This window comes from Catharus ustulatus, chromosome 8 (genome assembly GCF_009819885.2).
Source record: "Catharus ustulatus isolate bCatUst1 chromosome 8, bCatUst1.pri.v2, whole genome shotgun sequence".
Taxonomy (NCBI): Eukaryota; Metazoa; Chordata; class Aves; order Passeriformes; family Turdidae; genus Catharus; species Catharus ustulatus.
Window position 1 is genome coordinate 31,087,035 of NC_046228.1, and position 15,721 is coordinate 31,102,755.

Below are 15,721 nucleotides of genomic sequence, written 5' to 3' on the forward strand. Positions count from 1 at the left end.
TTTGGGTTGGAAAGGACCTTAAAGATCATCTCATTCCAGGGGCACCTTCCACCATCCCTGGTTGCTCCAGGTTCTGTCCAGCTTGTCCTGGAACACTTCCAGGGATGGGGCAGCCACAGCTTCTCTGGGCAACCTCTACCATGGCCTCACCACCCACACAGAGAAGAATTTCCTCTTCATATTTAGTCTAAAGCTCCTCTCTTTCAGTGTACATTACCCTTGTAAATAGTCTCTCTCCCTGTTTCTTGCAGGCTCCCTTCAGGCACTGGAAGGCCACAATTAGGTCACTCCACATCCTTCCTCACATCAGAGTGACCAAAAAGCCTCAAAACCTCTTCTCTGTACTTTTTTCCTCTTGATTTTCCCCTCAACTTGATTTTCCTTGTAGTGGAAGAACAGCCAGCAGTCTCTGGTTGGGCTGCAGGGTTCCCAGCAAGGTGAACCCAGCAGCAAGAGCGCAGCGTTCTCCTCCAGAGCATCCCCTTTGGGGCTGTTCCAGCACTCATTCTCTCATTAGGAAAAAGTTGAACACACTGGATACCACAATAATGAGGTTCTGGCATCCTTGTGACAGCTGGAGCTCTTGGCAGCTGCTTTCCTTTGTCCCTTCCAACTTCTGTCAGCAGGGGGAAGAGGCTGATGGCAAAGCAGCGGTGTTTGCTGGAGCTTTGGGAAGCCTGCATTGTCAGGTGGCTTTTTTCCCTCCCTCCTTTTTCAAACTTGTTGTCCTTAATATGAATCCTTTTGTTGCCTTGTTGGAAGAGATCAGTTCCTACAATAAAGCCTGGCTTCTCATATCCCAGCAATAATCACTCAGATCAACTTGGGTAGTTTAGTGAGGTACTTGAGGATGGAGAGAGGAGATGCCTGCATTTGGCTTGGCTGCCCCCTTAAATTTGCACAGAACCCTTGGAATAACACACTCTTGGATTTTCAGGATTTTCACATCCTTCAAGGTCAACCTTTTGGCATCTTTTATGGGGTGGGAAAGTTCTTTTGAAGAGCCTTTTCTGCTGGGTGGCACAGCCCCAGGGATGGAGAAACTTCCAGCTGTGACAGAGAGCAACAGGTAGCAAGGAGAGGGTGCCCTTGGGTTGAAAACCCCAGGATTTGTGCATGAGTGGGAAGGAAATGTGTTGTGAGCTGGCTGGGGTTGGTGTGAGCTCACGGGGATGGGCAGTAAAGAAGTGGAAGCTCTAAAACATTTGGAGAGTTTTTTCTTTCCCACAATACAGCTTTTCCCATATCCTGGGATTTTGCTGGGAAGAAACTGCTCTGCTGATCAGGGGTAGGATCAGAATATTTATGTGCAAACTGGCTGAATTGTTTACTAAAACTCATTTTAAGCACTTGCTTTAAAGTCCACTTTAAAGTGGACTGAAAACACCAAAGGCTAGGTTGGCCAGACAGGTTGTGGACCCCTCATCCTTAAAGGCATTCAAGGCCAGGCTGGATGGGGCTTGGAGCAACCTGGTGTGGTGGAAGTGTCCCTGCCCATGGAAGAGTTTTGGAACTAGATGATTGTAAATGGGTTAGTTGTATTATTTAATTAATGGTTTATTTTAAATTTTTTTGTTTGCTTTTATTTAGAGTTAAGATTAAAAACATGTAGGAGACAAATTTTTTGTGTTTGGATTTGGTTGTTTATTAAATTTTATTTAAAGTGTAGACAGTTTTGTAATACTTTTAGCTACCAACTAAAAGCAAGCAAAATGGAGCTGAATCTAGCTAGTTACAAGGTCTTTTAAAGCTAAACAGTCCAATAAAGAGCTAACACCTATATTATTTATACTTTTGACCCAATAACCAAACACCTGTGACCCTCAGTGCAGCATTAACTATCCAACCAAAAATTATTACATGAAATTATGAAGAAAAAGGAAGAAGACAGAAAGAGACAACACCCAAGAACCACCTTTTTGTCCCATACCTATTGCTATATTCTAAAAACCCCAAATTCAAAACCCACACTTCTAACCACACACCTGTGATTTTAACTCAAATTTGGAAGCCTTCTCCAAGGCCTGCAGTCAAAATCAGTGTTCTCCTGGGGAATCAGTGTCAGAAAACACAGAAAGCTCAAAACTCCCAAGCTTCTGGTTCCAGCAGATGGTCTTTAAGGTCATTTCCAGCCCAAATCATTTTGTGATTCTCTAAAGTTCAGCGAAATTTTTGAATTGTTGTGTCTTCTGGGAATTTTAGGAGGAAAAGAGGATGACACAGGTGAATGTAGAGTACTTCATAGTGGCACTTGACTGGCACGATTTGGATTGTGACATGCTGTGATTTGCAGGTGCAGAGCATCATCCGTTCCCAAACCAGCATGGGCATGCGGCACCGGGACCGCTCCACCACCGGCAACACTCTCAAAACCGGCTTCAACTCCGCCCTCACCACCTACTTCTTCGGGGCTGACCTGAAGGGAAAGCTCACCATCTCCCACTTCCTGGACTTCCAGCGCAAGCTGCAGCACGATATCCTCAGGCTCGAGGTTTGGGGTGTTTTATTTTGTACAGGGGAGGGAAGCGCAGCGCAGGTTGTGCTGCAGGGTGGGGATTCTGGAGGAGGAGCAAGAGCCTGGGAAGGGAACAGAGGGAATTTCTACAGCTGTGACTTGCAGATTGGCTTGGTTTAGGGCAAATTTGGGAGAAAACTATTGAATGGAGGTGCTTCTAGGAAACAGATTTTTTTGGGTTTGGGGAAATATTTTTTTCAGAGAGAAGTGGAAAAAAACCTGTTTACTTAACAGGTTTCAGCACAAAAATGAACAATACTAAGCAATAAAAGTCTTGTTGCTCTGAAGAGATGATAAATTTAGAAGGGGGTTTTTTGTGCAGTGCAGTCTGGCTTATTCAGTTTGTTATCAGTCTTTCTACCACTGGGAAATGCTGCATCTTAGACCAGGTCCTAGTGGGCTACAGGTGCAAGCTCCTGGTGCTCCTCTGGGTTTTCAGTTTAGAGCAGTTTAAATAACTTCAAGAAAAAAGAAAAAAACTCACAGTTCAGGGAGTTATACTGGAGTTTTAGTATGTTCAGCACAGCATTTGCATATACTCAGAGCAAACGTGTGAAATTCCTGATGAGCATTTCAGTGCCTCCCCAAGGAACATCTGCAACCTTTTTTGGTGGCTGTTCCTGTGGAGTTTGAGCAGCAGCTGGCACATCTGGGTGTGTGTCCCTCTAAAAGCCTGGCTGTTGCCTTGGCACTGCTGATGGAGACGATTTAAGGGAAAAACAGCAGAGGTTGTGAGTGACCTGTTGCTGCTTTCTGGGGAAGGTTGGTCTCAGTCCTAATCAGTGAGCTGGGCTCTAAAGGACCAGGGTTTATAATATTCCCAAAACTCTTCATCTCTGCTTTCGTCCCTACCTTTTCTGTTTGCTTCATTATTCTGAATGTTTCTGCTGGGAAAGTGTTCAAGGCTTATTTGAATCCTCCTAAAGAGGTGATCTCTGTTGTGTGACCTCTGTTGTTCACTCCTGGATGTTTTATAAGAAATTTTGTCCATCTCTTCTGAATTTAGTTTCCTTTATAATTTGCTTTACCCTGAGTTTTAGCAGCAGCTCCCAGCTTCCTGCTTCTAGTCACATAACCTGAATATAAGCATCACCCTTCAAAATTTGGTTCTTTTGTGTAAAATCAGTACAAGGACAGCAACAGGGGACTTTTTGGTCTGTCTCAGCTCCCAGGTAGAGCTGACTCAGTTGGAAATGGTGCAAATCACTGCATCAGGCTCCGAGGTTCAACCTGGCTTGAGCAAAGCCAGGCTTTCATTTGCATTGGTAATCAGGATTTTTGCACAAGAAGATCCCCCCCAGCCTATTAAGACAAGAGTATTCAGGGCTCTGTCACTTCAGTCTTGTGTATTATTGCTCATATGATCAGGTTGTGTGATCAGCATTTTATTAAGTTCTTATCAAGTCAGTCATTGCAATTTGAAACTGAATTTATTGCCTTTTTGATTTGGAATTTACAAATCTGAGTAAGAGACTGAGCCAAGGACTGATTATTTTATTTTGGTGAAGGCAATTGTCCAGTTCACTGCTTTCATTTTGTGACCATTGAAGCAGGTGGTGTGGCCCTGCCTTTGCAGGGGGAATAGGCTGCTTGAAGACAATGTTCTTTGTGAACTGGGTCAGTTCCTCAGTGCCTCTGCAAATTGAAAGGAATAAAATACTTTTTAAGGTGAAGAAACATCAGCTGTAACTTGAATGTAAAGCAAGAGAAACAGAGATTGTTCTATGCTCTGGTTTTTCACTGCCACATTCCTTCCAGGGGTGGACACTGAAGTATTCCTGACCCTGTGGCTCCCTCCATGGGTCCCCACTCCCCTCATGAAGAAGGAATGGGGATTTTTTGTTTTCAGTTTCATGATACTTGTTCTTTTTCTGCTGTGACAATTTAGCTTTTGATGATTTCAGTCAATTGTGCATCTTCCTGGCTAATAATAGTTGCTTTTTTAACAGGTTACTTATAACTGGGGACAATAAAAGATATTTATGTCTTTATGTTTTCAAATATCATAAAGGCATCATTACTGCCTGCCAGCACCCTTGAGCACAGCACCAGGCTTCTTTATCCTGGAATTTCCTGTTTTCTTGGCCAATGCCAATGCAGTTACTGCCTGGTTTGGTTTTTATGAAGAAGGGATGATGGATGCTCTTCCATCTGCACACACCTCATTAGATCCTTTGGGATCTCAGGCCTGTCTTAACAAATACTCTGATTTCAGAAGGCATTTCTGATGCTGCTCAGTTGGGTTTTAGGGTAATAACTTAAATCTGTAAGTACCTTTCTGAGTCCCAGTGTTGGAAGAGTTAGTATGCAAGTAATCCTGTGGCAGGTATTAAAAACTGCTCTGTTGTTACAGCTTACTCAAGACTTTTTGGGATTTTGCCTTGTTTTTATATAGGTTGGCAGAACAATTCAGGTTTTCAGTGATTTTTTAACACAGGCAGCAAAACTTGCAATAAATGAGTCACATATTTTTGTTCCTGCTGCAGTCATTTAGGGGGAAAATGAGTAACTTAAGTAAATTGTCTTGAGTAGCCTGAAAAATGAAGTCTGACAGTGTTAGATTGGCTGAGCTTTGTAAGCAGGAGCTCAAAACTCAGACTTTTTAGAGGTCAATTTGCTGTTGAACTCATACAAGACATTTTTATTTGATTTTAAAGTAAAGTCACCTTTATGACAGTCTCTCATGATTACTTGTGTTGTCTCTCTGAGTTGTCCTTTACCTGCTGATCCTCTCACTTCAGCCTCACCACTGACCCAGCCCCTGTGGGATCAGTGATGGGGAATGTCATATTTTCCCTTTTTCCTTATGAATTCTGTCTTTTCAGCAATCCTGTAATGGATTTTGTGTACTTACATAGTTCTGTCAGTTCTATACTTAGTTCTGTATCTATAACCTATATATCTAGGACTCCTGCTTTGGTTCCAGATTTGTTTTTTCTTCCTTCATGTGATACTTACATCTGCAAAGCCAAGTCAGCACTAGTGGAATTGCCTCTTCAGTAGGGCAGTTAATGGTAGGTACAAAAGTTGTTAGTGTTCTTTGTTAGTGATTTCCTGAGCTGGCTGCAGGGGAAGGAGAGGAGGATGGGCTGATGGCTAAATACAGAAAGCCTAAAGTGTGCCCCATGAGTTCTCTGTTTATCCAGAGGATGAGGGATGTGTCTGTGTCACTGTTTGTCAGGCTCTGACTAGATAAAAGGTATGGTGATATCTAATAACCTTTAAACAGCTCTGGAAGAAAAGAGGATCTGGATATGGAGGCTTTTGCCTTCCAGAAGTACTTACTAAAGTCAGAGATGGACAAAGCCATGATGGATTTAGTGCCAAGGAGAGGGGAGATACCAGGACACCCTGCAGACCTGCATACTCCCTCTGCATTTCCCATGTCAGGAGTTTAGGGAACAGAAGTGAGGCTGATGTCCCTGCCTTTAATGGATAGCCATGAAAGTGGGTGACAGAACTTTGTGACATGTCCAGTTAAAAGTGGGATCATCCTACCACTGTGAATAGTTTCACATCAGGGAACTCTGTAGTTAAGGAGGCACAGCCCAGCATACATGTAAGTAATCTGGGAATTTCTAGGCAGGCAGTGGAAGTGTTTTGGACAGCTCATCCTGATTTCGACAGCATTCAAAGCTGGCAGCCTGCTTTTGTCTTGGCATGTGAATGGAAAGGGTCATGTGAGGCTTTCAGGTTGATTGCACTACCTCAGGTTTGGGGAAAAGCTGTCTTTCAGTTCTTGTCCAGTGGCAGCCAAACACTTGGGAAGAATTTACAGTGGAACATTGGTATGGAAAAAAAAATCTGAGGATAGGAATAAGTTATGAGGCCATGGCATGTGCAGCTTAAAGGAAAGACAGAAGGGAGATATAACTGTCTCAGTAAACACGAGGAGTCACCATAAAGGAGTCTGAGGCAAGTCATTTTCATCAATCAGGAACAGCAGAGCAGGTAATGAAATGCCTAAGTGTGCACCAGGGAAAGTTTAGTTGGAATCCAAGGCAGGTTGATTCCTGTCCCTTTTTCCATTCAGCAGGGGCAGTGCTGGTGGGTCGGGGGTTGCTGTCACGAGTGAGTTACTGAAAGCTGTTCTTTGTGCCTCAGTGAGAAGATGCCATAAATGTAATTCCTAAATGATTCCTCCCTAGTTCAAGTGTGGAAACTTGCACCAGAGAAATCAAACTCTCCCAGTGCCTCACTCTGAAAGGCAGAGAAGAGTCTGTGGGGTGGTTTTGGGGTCTCAGGATTATATGGAGTAACTGCATGTCAACTGTAAAATAACAGAATGTCCTGAGTGGGAAGGGATCCACAAGGATCATGGAGGCCAACTCCAGGCCCTGCCCAGGACACCCCAGCAATCCCACCCTGTGCCTGAGTGTTGTCCAAACACTCCTGGAGCTCTGGCAGCCTGAGAGCCTGTTCAATGCCTGACTACCCTGTGGGGAAAGAACCTTTTCCCAATATCCAGCCTAAACTTCTCCTGACACAGCTTCAGGTCATTCCCTCGGGTCCTGTCACTGGTCACCAAAATACCCAGTGCTCCTGGAGTGTTCCAGTGAGGGTGGCATGATGTGGCAGTACTTGTTCTGTAGCAGCTTGTGAGCATGGAACACAAAGGAGCAGCTGTGGCATCCTCTGGTTTGGAATGGATGCTTAATGGGGCAACCACCTGGTGAGAGAACACCCGCTGCTGCCTTGCTTCTGTTTGAACCAGGTGACTTCAGCATGGTTGATGCAGTGGCTCTGCAGGGGAAGCCGTGGAGGATTTTATTGGAATTTCTATTTATTGCATCATTAGCAGCAGTGGAAGGCTTTGCTCTGTACCAACAGGCTCCTTTGGTTTCTGAAGGGTGTGTAAATCCACTGCCGAGCTCCCGCAGTGCAGCAGAGCCTTGTGTGGGACCCCTGCAAATGAAATCCCAGCAGTGCTATTGGATTCATTACCTTGCCACAGGAATGTGTGCAGGTTTGTATCAGACTCCATAAATTAGGATATATAAGCTGTTTAGCATAGATGCTCTCATTTAATGTGTGCACAACCAAATTAGCCAACAGCCAGGGAGCAGCAAAAGTTGGTGGGCAGGAGTTTGGGGATGTCTGTGTGAATGTGTTCTTGTAGCAGGTACCTGACTTCTGCCTCCTCCTCCTGCTGGATGAACAAACTTCAGTCCTCTTGCTCTTTCTCCCCTCTTAGGCTCTGAATTCAGAGCTGTTCTGTACCTCCACACGTTGCTGGCTGTGCTGCAGCCCTGGCTTTGCTTCTGCTGATGCAGGAAGGACGTGGAAGCAGGACCCTTTTCCCTGCTAGGCTGAATTAAACTCCTGCAAACTTATTCTTCTTGGGGAACTGAGCACCAAGGTCAAGCAGAAAACAGTGTGAACTCTTTAACAGGCAGTGAGGGAGCTGTATTTCTTAATAAAACTGTGTACAGCAGTTCCATGGAGATTTAGATGTTGGTATTTTTCAGAGTAATGGCTTCATTCGGATGCTTGCAGCTCCACTGTCCTGTCTGTCTTCCTGCAGGAGGGACTTTGTTCTGCTTCTGAACTTTCCTCTTATTCAAGGAGCATGCAGGACAGAAAAAAACTGCTCTGTTCTGTGGTGCCAGGAGCATTGTCAAGGGCAGGGATGGCAGTAACAGAGCCAGGTCTGGAGAGCAGATAAGGGGGGAGATTGCTCAACTCTTCCCCCTCTCCATCCCTTTAATTTATCAGACATGTCCTTTTTCCTTAGCATTACAGATTTCTTTTCTTTAGGTTTCCTTCCTGTCGTTCCCTTGCTGCACAGAATTTCAAAACACAGAGCCTGCAGGAAGATATTTCCATTCATGGGGCTGAAGTTCAGGTGCAGCCATCTTTACATAACCTTTTTGTAATCGCTCATTAAAGCGGAACAAGTGGCTGGTGATGGGAATGAATTTTTCCCCCTTACAGGCAGCAGTGGCTTGCCAAGGTCAGTGAAATCTCCAAAGCTTCTCTCCAACATCAGGTCTGCTGGGATTGCACTGCTGCTGACAGATGGACATTTTTAACCTGGCTGCTACATATTCACTTAGGCAGAGGGGAGAAAGTGTGAACAGGGAGAGCATTTGGAAGATTGGATTTTTCTCATGTGAAAATAGCTCCCATTTCTTTCATTTCTTTATTATTTTCTAAGGTAAAGAGAAGCGATGGTCCAGGCTGGGTTTGGCATTTCCTCCTTCCCATTTTCATTCCTCCTGCTGCTGGCAGCTCTGAACATCTTTAGAGCTATGCCTTTGAGTGGGTTTTACCAAATAATGCAGTAATTACACCCAGGGGCTCTGTGTAGGCTGTGTCCAGAGCAGGCTGAGCTTCATCTTGCAAAACCCAGTGCTTTAGATCCATATCCACACAGAAACTTTTCAGCATAATTATCCCCCCCACTCCCCCCCCAAAAAAAAGAATAGCATTTTTAATCTTCAATCAAAGTATTTTAAATCTTCCCAAACAAAAAGCCTTTAGAAACTTTTGCCTTTCTCTTTTTTTGGCAGTAATTTGGTGCCTGTGCAAACACTTCAGCTTGCTCACAAATCCATTAAATTTTTTTGGACAGACGAGGTTGCTGGGATTTAGGGAGATGAACAGTGTTTTCCCCTTTCTTTTTCTTCCTGTCATAGTTGTATATGCAACTTGATGAGAGATCCTGGCAGCCTCCTTCTCCAGAACAGTAAACAGAGCCAGTGCTGCAGTAGTTTGCAGATAAATTATGTATTACAGCCTGTCAAATAAAGCTTTGAGCAAATACCACTTTAAAGGGTCATATATTATGAATCTGAGTATTACCCTACAAATCATTATTTCCCAGACCCTTTTGATTCCTTATTATGCACAGAGCAGGTCACCTTTTTCAACTCCCCCTAAACCTCATAGTAGTATTAGCAACATTTCTCCCATGGAGGTTTTTTTTTTTTTTTTAACCTGCAGAAAGAGGCTCCAGGATCATCCCTCAACACTTCTCTCCCCATCCAAAAGTCCTTGTAGATGTATCTCTCTTTTCTATCTCAATTAGCAATGTGGCACACATACATTTATTTATTTAAGATCCTTGCTTTGAGATTGTAGGGAATACATCATCTGTTTGATTGGTTTTTAGGGGAAGCCTTCCTAGAAACGTAAGAAATAAAATACAGCTGGATATTTAGCTAATATGAGAGGATAGGAAGTGTATCCTTTTGGCATTGCTTTAGGAAAAGTCTGAGCTGTGTTTTCATCGTGCTGGCTCGTGTTACAGCTGGGTGTTTCTCTCCTGCACTGATGGGATTTGGTGGATCCTAAATGCTGTCTGTGCCTGTGCCAAGTGCAAGAGCCTGGAGGTTGTTTTAGGCATTTTCTTCTTCAGCAAACAAAGCAGGGGACACAAGCCACCAGTGTGTGTCAGGCCCAAAAATGCCAGGTTAGGAGGGAGGGGCATCATCTCCAGGTATAATTTATCCTGCTTTTCCATGGGAGGTTTTGACATCCACTCATGGTTATCTGGTGGTACTGAGCCCTCTATGAGGGCTTTGGTGTCCCTTCCCCAACTGCAGAGCAGGGTCCGGTTGGGTCTGGTGGCAGCAATCACAAAACACTGCTCCTCCTCTTTAAAGTAGTTTTTTTGACTCTTCTTCTCTGCTTAGAAAGGATTTTAGCACTGGACTTTTAGGTAGAATCTTCCCCTATTGATTATGACAAATTTATTGAGGAGGAAGGAGAGTCAGCTGGGAAGGGAAACCTTCTCCTGAGGAGTTTTTCTGCTGCTTCATCTCTCACTGATGAGCCTCACTGGCAGAAGGGACAGATGAAAGGAAACCAATGTCTGCATTTAGGAAATTCCAGCAAGTTTGGTTTGTTTTTGTTTTCCTCCAGGATGTTTCTCATGGTGGTGTCTGTGAATTGGTTTGGGCTGGATGCTCCTCAGAGCCTGGGATTTGATTTCCTGCAGGGGAAGATGGATTGAGTTAGTGGAGGAAAAAAACAATGAAGCAAGGAAGAAAAGATATTATGGGTCTGTTGTTTTATGAGGGATCTTTGTATTGCCTTTCCATAAAGTTGTGCAATTAAGGAGATGTAGAAGCAGGGAAAATTGCTTATTTGTCCTTTACTCTGCTCATGTGAGGAAGCTTTGCTCTCAGAAGGAAGGAGAGTTGGGTTATTTGAAAAAACCTGGGCATTTCATCTTGTAGAGGAGAAGGAATATGGTTGTCCTATCAGGTTTGGGGGGGAGTTTGGGATTATTTAATGTGTGTTTAAGGTTATGGGTGATCTTTTTAATTGAAAATCAATCAGGGAGTACCCTGCTGTGTATTTGGACTGGCTGCTGGGCCTGGGCTAGCAAAGCTGGTGAAGTCAAGGGCTGCACCCCATTTCTCCTGCCTTCTTCCCTTCCCATGGGATTCCAGAATGGCTTGGAATGGGTTGGAAGGGATCTTAAAGCTCATCTCATTCCACCCCTCTGCCATGGGCAGGGACACCTTCCACCATCCCAGGCTGCTCCAAGCCCCTCCAGCCTGGCCTTGGACACTGCCAGGGATCCAGGAGCAGCCACAGCTTCCCTGGGCACCCTGTGCCAGGGCCTGCCCACCCTCCCAGGGAACAATTTCATCCCAATATCCCATCTAAACCTCCCTTATTTCAGTTTGAAACTATTCCCTCCTGTCCTGTCACTCCAGTTCCTGCTGAACTGTTCCATAAGCACCCTGGATTTCCTTTCACATCACGTTGGCTTTTCATGCATTTCAAAACACAGCCTTTTATATTTCAAGCTAATTTCTTCAGCACCTCAGGTTTCCTGGCCTGCAGGAAGAGCACTGGCCAGCATTCCATCCCATTCTCCTTGCCTGCTGCAGATGCAGAATCCACTGCTGGCACCAAGTGGCTGCGAGCGGGAGCTGCTCCGGAGGTGCTGGACTCGCTGGCCGGCTGTGTGTGCAGATTTTGGAGCTCCAGTTTGGGGTGGTGTGAGACTCCCCCTGGCTTCTGTGGGATTTTGGGAGCAGGAGCTGCTCCATCCCCCTCTGGATAATGCTGGCTGAGCAGCTACTTTGGCCCTGCTTTTCCTTCTTTAGGATCCATGAAAGGGGAAAAGGCTGTCAGAGGACTTGTTTGCCTGTAATAAATCCCAGTGTGCTGTGCCCTCCATCCCTTGTAGTGTTTGGGATTATTTCTCCCCCAGTAAACAGAAAAATCAAACAGAAGAACTGTACAGTATCATCCTGTGCATGGAGGCTAATAATTGTGATTACCTGGGAATGGACACTATTTTTCCTGCTTTTTCAAATACCCAGAGGATTTTAACACTTAACACTGTTTGTAGGCTGTGTATTGAGTACTGAAAGAAAAATTCCTGCAGGCTTTGCACCTCCTTCATCTCCAAGTGGTGAGTTGTGTTTGGCTAGAAGACATTCCAGAAGGTAGAAGAGCATGGATGGACCTCTGCTCCTGGGCAGGGAGGTGGGAAAGGGGGTTTTCTTTCATCAGGAACCAATGAGTTTCCACTCACAAATTCTTTGAAGCCCAATTTCTTTATGGATAAACACAATCTCTGACATACCATAAAAAATAAGCAGAATTCCCTCCCTGAAATTTCTCTTTAAATGACATGCCCTGCTTGTCCCTTCTGTAATTAATTTAAATGCATCTGACAGTAGCTTGGAGGCAAGATTTGAACTTTCTTTATCCCTCACTGGGTTGCTGTTGCTTTTTCTCAGTTCAGTGGTGGTCATATTGGAATTTGGGAACTGGATGTGTTCATCCAGCTGGCCTTTCTGGGCTGACATTTGCCAGGAGCACCACTGTACATGGCAGTGGGCATCTGAGTGTTCTGGTTTAATGTTAGAGATGTTCATTTTAAAGTGAGATAAATAATAAGCAGAATAATTCCATAGTTTTCAGGGGTTTTTTTACTTCTTTAGACTAGTTGTGTGGTGTATCAGTAGAAAAATGAAGGTGAAAAGTATTTTAATTTTTTCTTTTCTGGTCTTTTTTTATGCATTTGGTAGTGCAAAAACTAACCACAATCTGAAGGTTTAGTTCCAAAGAAACTGCAAGGAGCTGGTTCTCCATTTCCCCATCTGCAGGGAGCTGTGCTTGCTTGTTTTGCCCCATTAATGCAGGGCAGGGAGAGAGGGGGCTGGTGGGCTTTTACACACCAACTTGAGATTTCCTAAGCACAGTCACCACTTAGGAGGTTGATCTGAGATATTTGGACCCATTTCCTGGCCTTTAATTAAGGATGCTACCTAAAGCTCTGCTAAAACTAGGGGTATTTTAAGGCTGTTGGTAGAAAAATGCTGATTTGTGTCTTTGGGGATGAAATTAGGAATATTACAGCAGAAGAAAGCATCAGGGCTGCTTTTGAAGCAGCACTGACGGCAAATTTTTGTGTCCCAGGGGCATTTTCTTTGCATTCTTCAGGCATGGCAGAAGCTACTACTTCTGCTTTTTAATGAAGACATTTCCAACAAGTGAGTTTTCCCTCTCCTTTCCCCAGCACAGAATGGGAAAGGCCCACATTTTGCATCATGAGTGATCCCCAAAGCCTGTATCAGATGAGAGTAAAAATCACCATTTCCCCCCAAAAACTGTGTGGGCCACTCAGGTGAAAGCACAAGGGGGCTGAGGAGCAGAATTTGGGATCTGCCTTCTGCCAGAGTCAGCCACACAAATCCCTCCAGCCTTCCCACTGGGAAAAGCAGGCAAAATCTGGTTGATATGGTAATAATTAAAAATTCATTAGCACTGAAGAGCAGCTGAGGCAGGAATGGTCAACTCAGCAGGCAGCAGAATGTCAGTCATGGTACCAAGTTGTTCTCCATGAGTTTAAAAATTAATTTTGTTGTTAAATGTCACCTGGCTTGTAGTCAGCTGGAGTGTTGGTCTTGTGTTTCCTGATGAATTTGAAGGGATATAATGTATCCCAAATAAAGGATCTGGAGTGCTGAGATCTGTGAAGCTGGGTGAAGTCTAATTGATGTTTGTACATTCACAGAGGTGGGGGAAAAGGAAACGCTGAAATCCCAGCAGGCAAAGACCTGGTGCTCCCACACAGCACCATCCCAAGCTGGGGAATGGCCCTTCCCTCCTTCCCTGAAGTGCAAGCCAAGAGACAAACTACTGCAGGAGAGATGGATCAGTGGAGAAAACCTTTCTCACAGCAGCATTTTTAAGAGTCAGGGACTGGAAGGGTCTGAGGATGAGGAGAATTTGGAGAGAGTGAAGTTTGGAGACATCCATGAACCTTCCTTTTCTGGGACACTGCTACAGGCCTTGGAGCAGAGAAGGGTAATATTAGAAGACCTTTGCAAGACTTCTCTTTGGTTTATGAAACAGTTCCTGTTTAGAGGAACCATGGAACCACTCATTAGCTCAGTCCTGTGGGATAAAACTGGGAGGATGGGATACAAAGGCTTCTCCCAAGAGCTGTGAATGTGGGAAAAGCAGATAGTGGAGCACATCAGGACTTCTCCTCCATCAGTGTTTCCTGCAATGTTAATTTTTTAATGCTTCATACCTCAGGTGGAGCTTTCTGCTGCTCCTGTTTTCATCTCTTTGTTTTTTTTCCCCTGCAGTTCGAGCGGCACGACCCGGTGGACGGGCGGATCACGGAGCGGCAGTTTGGGAGCATGCTGCTGGCATACAGCGGGGTGCAGTCCAAGAAGCTCACTGTCATGCTCAAACAGCTCAAGAAGCACTTCCAGGATGGAGAGGTCAGTGGCATTCATGGAAAATTGGGGAAAATTTCTTAGCCCTAGGCTGGGTTCCGCAGTCCCCGTGTTCTTCGGAAAAGCGTCCACTCTGTGTTGGCCGGTGGTGGAGAGAGGGAAGAGCTGGGAGTGCAGTGGTTGGTGTCCAGTGCAGGCTGTAGGTTTGTTCCTTATGAAAATAGATGCTGTAATTTTAAAAATTCAATTTGCTGAATGGCACCCTGGTTCTGGAGCCAGAACAAACACTGAAGCCGTGCTCCCAGTTCCTGGCTCAACCTTGGATTCATTAGCTGCTGTGACCAGGCAGTTTATTATTTAGTTATTAACTTCTTGGAAAAATTGCTCACACTTTAGAGAGAAGTAAGTTTGCAGACCCTACACTCATTAATTCAGTGAGAGACCTTGGAATAAGATGTCCATACCACAAGATGTGCTTTATCAGGTAAGGCAAGTATGGGCTGAGAAATTATTGAGCATTAGAATTTTACATCTGCCCCTATAATGGATGTTCTTTTATTAAGCCCCAATGTTCTTTTATTAACTGGGATATAAACAAGCAATTCATCAAAGTGAGAATGGATGGAAAGTCTTTGGCTGGCTGTTTTAGAGCTGCTTTCTTCTGACATCACAACCAGAGTTTATTTCTTAGCTGGTTTAGGTGCCAAGTGTGTTATAAAACACAAGTTTTGGTCAGGGTCTGCTCCTTTTTTTTGTTCCTTAGTGAGATTCCTGCATTAACAGAAATCATTTGATTTCTCCAGGAAAAAGTGCTTAAATGCAATATGTGTCTAATAGAAGAGATCAGCTCTGGTTTTGAAGTTTGAAAATTGTTGATTCTTTTGCTGTGATTTTTGAGTTTTTATTTGTATATATGTGTGTATAGATATTACTGAACAGTAGCTGGATGTGTGAGAAAAGAGGCAAAGGAATTTATTTTGGAAGGTTTCCTACAGCAGATGTTTTCTTCCTTTCATGTGTAAGCCAAGACCCTGACATCTGTGCCAGAGGAAGAACTTCTCGTCCTTACCTTATTCCTCATCCCCAAATCAGCCAGATTGTATTTCTATTTACAGCCAGCCAGATTCTGAGCAAATCTTTATCTTCCTTCATTCTAAGACTTTCAAGGAGAGAAAATGGGCAATAGGGCAAAAAATTGTATTTGCAAGGAAGATAATTGGTGAAAAATTCATGATTCCTTACACTGGTGAGGATGAAATGCCCAGAAACTGTCTCAAACTGACCCATCAAGGCTTTCCCTTGGAAGTGCAGTTCTTTTGAGAGAGCTTTCTTATGGAATCTGTCAAACCTTGTCTTCCTTGTCTGATGCAATAACCTTGACTGCACAAGGCAACCCTGGCAACCTCCAAACCAGCAAAACTCTGGATTTAATCTAATCTTTAGCTGTTTTCAAGTGCTGATATTCTGCATTACTGCTTTTGGGAGTGGTAAGTTTTCTTCTATTAACTGCTTATCTACTTTCATTATTTTTATTTTTCTTGAGGAA

At 44.2% G+C, this 15,721-nt stretch overlaps 1 protein-coding gene across 12 annotated transcripts in view; it reads left to right on the forward strand.

Moving 5' to 3' along the window:
• Nucleotides 1-15,721, forward strand: part of MICU1 (mitochondrial calcium uptake 1) — a 90,514-nt gene that overhangs the window by 58,450 nt on the left and 16,343 nt on the right. For all 12 annotated transcript variants that reach the window (XM_033065919.2, XM_033065918.2, XM_042779517.1 and 9 more), the window contains 2 exons: nucleotides 2,294-2,491; nucleotides 14,083-14,220. In XM_033065919.2, the coding sequence (XP_032921810.1) occupies nucleotides 2,294-2,491; nucleotides 14,083-14,220 (336 nt within the window). The remainder of the gene's footprint in view (nucleotides 1-2,293; nucleotides 2,492-14,082; nucleotides 14,221-15,721) is intronic.